This window comes from Trachymyrmex cornetzi, unplaced genomic scaffold (genome assembly GCF_001594075.2).
Source record: "Trachymyrmex cornetzi isolate Tcor2-1 unplaced genomic scaffold, Tcor1.1 scaffold808, whole genome shotgun sequence".
NCBI lineage: Eukaryota > Metazoa > Arthropoda > Insecta > Hymenoptera > Formicidae > Trachymyrmex > Trachymyrmex cornetzi.
This window is the reverse complement of record NW_017300145.1, coordinates 72,730-79,604: the sequence shown is the minus strand read 5'-3', so window position 1 is coordinate 79,604 and position 6,875 is coordinate 72,730. Positions and strand designations below refer to the sequence as shown.

The following is a 6,875-nucleotide window of genomic DNA, read 5'->3' as shown; positions in this document are numbered from 1 at the left end:
TTTCTTTCTTTCATCACGAACGGCCATATTGTCGTCTATAACGACGACGGCCATATTGTCTTCTACGACGACGACGGCCACATTGTCTCCTACGACGCCGACGGCCACATCGTCTCCTACGATACTGACTATCAATCTGTCTGCTACGACAACGGCTATACTGCATCCTACGACGAGAGGCGCCATCCATCGCCATCCATCGCCATCAACAGGCCCACGACGCCATAAAAACGTGCTCTGCACATCACAAGCCGCAACCGAGAAGTTTGTATTGCACTAAAGGTTAGAATTCCGCGGTACAATGTCAAACGTAGAAAATTTGAAACGGGAGCGAACGACGCTCAAAGCACGAGCGACTAGATTTAAGAGATTTCTCGATAATTATGCAGACAGCGTCGAGAACAGGTTAATGCTAGAAGCGAAATTAGAGAAGTATAATGAATTGTGGAGCGAGTATCATGTGATACAGTCGAAAATCGATGAACTTCTTCCCGAAGCCGATGTCGCGGAACGGGAAAGGTTCGAGGAATCGTTTTTTATAGTACAAGCCGCAGCTCGGTCGAAACTCGCGCGGAGTGCTAATAATTCAATAAATGTTAATAACTCGACAAATGCTCAAGTAGATACACTATTCGCGAACGCAAATCAAACACCAGTGCGATTGCCCGTGATTTCGTTGCCGACGTTCAGCGGAAATTATGAGCAATGGCAGCAGTTTTACGACATGTTCATAGCATTAGTCCATAATCATAGACAACTAGATTCAATTCAAAAGTTTCATTATCTGAAATCCGCACTGTCAGGCTCTGCCGCTCAAGTAATACACTCATTGCAAACAACGAATGAAAATTATCCTATTGCACTTGAATTATTAACTAAGCGATTTCAAAATTTACGGTTAACTATACATTACCATGTTCAGGAATTGTTCAATATCTCTCCAATTCCGAAAGAGTCGGCAGATATGTTACGAGCGTTGTCAGATAATGTTCAGAAACATTTACGAGTGTTACAGCAATTAAAGGAACCCGTTGACAAATGGGATACGCTCATAATTTATCTGATTACGAGCAAATTGGATTCTACTACGAAGAAGGAATGGGAGCTGAAAGTGGCTGAGGAGAAGTTATCAACGATTAAGCAATTAATGGACTTTCTTGACACGCGATGCCAATTTCTTGAAATGCATCATCCAGTGCAAGGAAAGGTTTCGATTCAAAAGCCAAATCAGGTTAAAACGAACAAGAGTCAAGGTACAATGGCGCACGTTGCGACAAGTGAAGCAGTCGAGTGTGCTCTTTGTAAGCAGGCGCATCGAATACATGCATGCAAAATCTTTAAAGAGTTCTCCTTAGATTCGCGGCGTAACGAAGTCAAAAGATTAAATCTGTGTTACAACTGTTTAGCATCGAATCACATAGTACAAAAATGCACCTCTCGCGTGTGCAGGCACTGCCCAAAGAGACATCACACATTGCTTCACACGGACGAGCGAGTCAGTATGTCTGTCAAAGAACCAAATATGTCAAACGATAGTGCGGATAAGTCAAGCGAGACGAATAAGCAAGCGTGCGAAAAAACGGTCGCAGCTTCCGTGGCCATGACATCGAGTGGGCCTAGCCAAATTAGCTCGAAGGTTCTTTTGTCGACAGCAATAGTTCACATCCGGGATAGTGAAGGCAAATGGCACAAGGCACTCGCTTTATTGGATAACGGATCACAATCAAATTTTGTAACTAAATCTCTGTGTAAACGGTTGAAACTTAACGTTAATACAATTAAATATACCATTTCATGTCTTAATGTTTTTGAAACACCAATCGTCGAAACGACTCAGACTAATATAGCATCCATGACGACAACATACGAAACAGACGTTAACCTTCTCGTCGTCAATCAAATCACGCGGTCCATTCCAACCAAACCTATAAGTACAAAATCCTTGAGTCTTCCTCAATGCATTGACTTAGCAGATCCAACATTCTACAAACCACAAGCTGTTGACTTGCTATTGGGAGCAACGATCTTCTGGGACATCCTCGAAACCGAAAGGATTCAGTTGGGAGCTAGACAACCCATGTTACAGTCGACAAAGCTGGAATGGATATTATGCGGACAAGTTGAATCACCAAACGGTTCGCAATCTCACAACAAGTTGGTAATCTGTGAACTTGTTCGTAACGACGAACTTCACACGCAAGTGGAAAAATTTTGGCACATAGAAGACATGCCAGAAACGAAGATCTTCTCCAAAGAAGAGGTCAAATGCGAGGAATTGTTTCAAACGGAACATAAACGAACGGCTGACGGCAGGTTCGAGGTAGCATTACCGTTCCGTGAAGACCCATGCGTTCTGGGAGAGTCAAAGGTCGGTGCACTCAAGCGACTGCAACACTTGGAACGTAAATTTAAAAGGGATCCTCAACTACAAGAAAAATACGTCAACTTTATGGACGAATATATCAAACTCGGTCACATATCAGCGCTGCCGGACGCAGAAAACACGGAAGTAAATTATCTACCGCATCACTCAGTACTCAAGGAGGAATCAGTGTCGACGAAACTCCGAGTAGTTTTCGACGCTTCTAGTCCTACTACCTCCGGGAAATCCTTAAACGACTGCCTAATGGTAAGACCTACCATTCAAACGGAGTTGTTTGAAATATTGTTGCGGTTTCGACAGCATCCTTACGTATTAATAGGCGATATCGTTAAGATGTACCGGCAGATCATGATTCAGCCAGAGCATCGACGATACCAATGCATTCTTTGGAGAGCACGTCCTGAAGAGCCCGTAACGACATTCAGCTTAAACACGGTTACGTACGGAACTGCTTCAGCACCGTTCTTAGCTATACGCTCAGTGCAACAATTGGCTTTTGAATTTGAGGCAAGTCATCCTCGCGCCTCTGTGATTATCAGTCGTGATTTCTTTGTCGACGACATGATCACTGGAGAGTCATCAATACAAGGACTGTTGGAGATCAAGTCACAGGTTACGAACATACTGAAATCAGCAGGATTCGAGTTGGCAAAATTCCGATCAAACATTTCTCTTGATCAAAATCAATATTCGGATCGCTACGACCTTACAGACATAAAGGTGCTGGGACTGTTGTGGCAGGCTACTACTGACTTCTTGAGATATGAAACGAAGATTAAATTCAAGCCGGAAAATATTACAAGCGGACTATATTGTCAATGATTACTCAAATTTTCGATCCCTTAGGATTGATCGGACCTGTGATTATCAAGGCGAAGATTATTTTGCAAGTGCTCTGGCAACAAAAACTGGACTGGGATACTCCGGTACCAGAGACAATCAGAATCGTGTGGACATCCTATTGTCAACAATTGCCAGCCATTCGGTACTTAGAAATACAACGTCATGCGATAGTACACAAACCAACTGATATTCAACTTCATGGATTCTCTGATGCGTCCCAAGTGGCATACGGAGCTTGTATTTACATCCTATCTGTTAATGATGAGGGAACAATCAGCATACGATTGCTCACTGCAAAGTCACGAGTCGCTCCCCTAAAAACCATCAGTCTACCGAGACTTGAACTGTGCGGCGCCGTGCTTCTTGCCAATTTGGTGCAGAAGGTGACCCAAGCTCTCACATGCAGAATTTCACAACATTATCTCTGGACGGACTCGGAAATAGTGTTGGCCTGGATCCAAGGTGAACCATCAAGGTGGCAAACGTTTGTTAGAAATAGAGTTGTAGAAATTCAGAAATTAACAAATCCGCAAGATTGGGCACACGTGTCTTCGGAGAATAATCCAGCTGACTTCATTTCTAGAGGACTTTTACCGGAACAATTAATCAAAGCCACACTGTGGTGGGAGGGACCACCTTGGCTAAAGGAAACCTCACATCAGTGGCCACGGGGTATGGTGCAATTGTCAACAGAAGTACCAGAAACGCGTACTCAGACATTGACGGCAATCAACGTCAAGTCATTCGAACCAATCGATCGATTTTCTTCATTAATCAAATTGAAGAAAGTGATTGCACTTTGTTACCGATTCAGAACAAATTGTCTATTATCAAAGATGAAATCGTCATTAATCTATGGGCCACTCACCTCTGAAGAACTCCAAAGAGCTATGGTAATTCTATTGAAAATACATCAAATGCAAGAATTCAATGACGAGATTCATGCACTACAACGAGGCAAGGAAATAGATTCTCATAGCAGACTCTTATCACTTAGCCCAGTGCTTGACCAAGACGGTTTACTCCGTGTTGGTGGCCGGTTGAGAAATGCTCCGTTAATATATAACCAAAAACATCCTATCCTCTTATCTCCTCATGGTACACTGACAGATTTAATCATTCGAGATCAATACTTAAATCACTTTCATATGGGTCCACAGCTGCTTTTAAGTACCCTTCGTGAAAGATACTGGATAATACGCGGGAAACACGTAATCAAACGGGTATTGGGCAAGTGTGTTCTGTGTTTTAGAATACGTCCTCACAGTCCGGTACAAAAAATGGGAGATTTACCCGCTTGCAGAATTACTCCATCGCGAGCTTTCAAACACACTGGGGTAGATTATGCGGGACCATTTAACATTAAGATTTCCAGAAACAAATCGGGCAAGGCATACTTGTGCTTATTCGTGTGCCTGGCCACGAAAGCTATACATTTAGAATTAGTATCAGATCTGACCACTGAAATGTTCTTAAATGCATTAAAACGATTTATATCTCGCAGAGGAAAATGTGATTTAATTTGGTTAGACAACGGTAAGAATTTTCTCGGTGCTAGCAATGTATTGCGTCAACTCGGTGAATTTTTGTATCAGAGCGAAACTCAAACGAAAATTATCAATGTCGCATTCAATCAGGGAATTTCATGGAAATTTATTCCGCCGCACTCCCCACACATGGGAGGTTTGTGGGAAGCCAACATAAAAAATGTAAAGGCGCATCTCAAAACTGTAATTCGTGATACACTACTGTCATTCGAAGAATTGTCCACCGTCCTCATTCAAATAGAGGCCATATTAAATTCTCGTCCATTGTGTCCGCTGAGCAACGATCCAGAGGAATTGGAGGTTCTGACGCCAGGTCACTTCCTGATAGGGACATCTCTACTCACGATACCCGAACAATCTGTCATTGATGAGCCTACGAATCGCATTGGACGCTACCAATTGTTATCACAATTACAGCAATCATTTTGGAAACGTTGGTCGTCGGAATACGTTGCTCAACTGCAACAACGTTCGAAATGGCAAATCGTCATGCGCAACGATGAAATACAAGTTGGAAGATTAGCATTAATTCGTGACGAAACTCTGCCTCCTTTAAACTGGCACACGGGTAGGATTTGTGCATTACATCCTAGTCCTGACGGATTGATAAGAGTGGTGTCGCTGAAGACCGCTAAAGGAGTTATTCAAAGATCACTTCCAAAGATATGTATTTTACCCATTACATGAAATATTGTATTTTTCCTTTTGTCCTTTTCCGTTGTGTAATCGCTTTGCGTAATTTGTTAATTCAAACTAACTGTCAGACTATGACGTTCAGTACATTGTAATTTGTTTATGTCAACGATTTAAATTCTTTCTGTTCTTAAGTAATATTCACTATACTATTAGTTATTACGAAATATTGAAGTAATACTTCAAGGTGGCCGGAATGTATGAATATCGCGCTGTATGAATTCAACCAGATTCGGTCGAGCGATGACATAGATGTCGCAAAAGTACGGTAGGAGGGGAGAAGTGTGTGTGTGCGAGAGGGGCGAGTGTGATTCTGATTAGACACAAAACCCGAAGCGTATTGTTAGCAACGTGATAGTGAGAATAAAGGTTTTATCAGTACTTTACAAGGCAGAAAATCAATATTACGGGAACCCATCTTAAGGGGATGCTAAAGCAATGGCGGAACTCAATTAAGGTCGATAATACAGATTTTGGAGATTTTATTGGAAAATCGATGTAAGATGGTAGTGCGCCCCCATTTACACGGAGTAGCACGAAACTAAAAATATCGATAATATACCGAATGGTAATTTATCAGCATTTTTCGTGCTACATTATAAAAGTACGTGTTTTGTATGAATGAGTACAGCATAAACGTTTGAATGTGTATTTATTCTTTCGCGATACATTCAAGATCACTCGCACATAACTGTGTATATTTGGCGTCAATGCTCGCACATAACTGTGTACCGCGTAGTACTAATCCGTTCGTTTGATCGCGTGTAACTACGATCCGCGTGGTATCGTCGCTTCGCATGCGACTGGTCGATTCTTGACACGGCGAACCATGCCTTATTACGTGTGGTATTTATCGGTCCTCGACAACGCCTAGAGGTGCTAACACCTTGAGTCGATGTAACCGATGCGGACACGCGAAACGCCTGAGACCGTCGTCTTGGTTCGCGTTAGACTCACGTCGAGCACGGAGAGCAGAAGGACTTCGTGCCACGGTCAGACTACGAATGTCGTTCCTTCCCTGGAGATCGAGCGTATTCGTTGCGATCCCAGAAAAGGCCGAATATTATTGGTCCCAGGAAAGACCGAATCTTATTGGTCCCATAGATCACAGACCGCCGTGGAGAAAAAGATAGCGATGGCGAGATACCGATAAGCGATGAAAAAACACGCGGTAATACTCGCGGACTCGGGACCGAGCCGAAAGCTCTGTGATGTAAGCCGCGTCCTTCTGCTCCTTGATCTTTGTCGTGCTCGTAAACCGTATATGTATATACATATGCGTACATATGTCCATGTGTGTATATGTGTGTTAATATGTGTGTTAATATGTGTGTTAATATGTGTGTGAGTCGTCCGCCCTTTGTCTTATTTTACGTTGTGCACAACTTATAGCGCTTGTCTACGCGACA

General features: G+C 42.8%; 2 protein-coding genes across 2 annotated transcripts; both read left to right on the top strand.

Annotated features, from left to right (window-relative positions):
• Window positions 1-301: 301 nt before the first annotated feature.
• On the top strand, window positions 302-3,205 carry LOC108768563 (uncharacterized). Its single transcript, XM_018519030.1, has one exon. It carries the CDS (start codon window positions 302-304, stop codon window positions 3,203-3,205), a length of 2,904 nt encoding a protein of 967 aa, XP_018374532.1.
• Window positions 3,202-5,460, top strand: LOC108768562 (uncharacterized). Its single transcript, XM_018519029.1, has one exon. The coding sequence runs from the start codon at window positions 3,202-3,204 to the stop codon at window positions 5,458-5,460; it is 2,259 nt and encodes a 752-aa protein (XP_018374531.1).
• The last annotated feature ends 1,415 nt before the right edge of the window (window positions 5,461-6,875 follow it).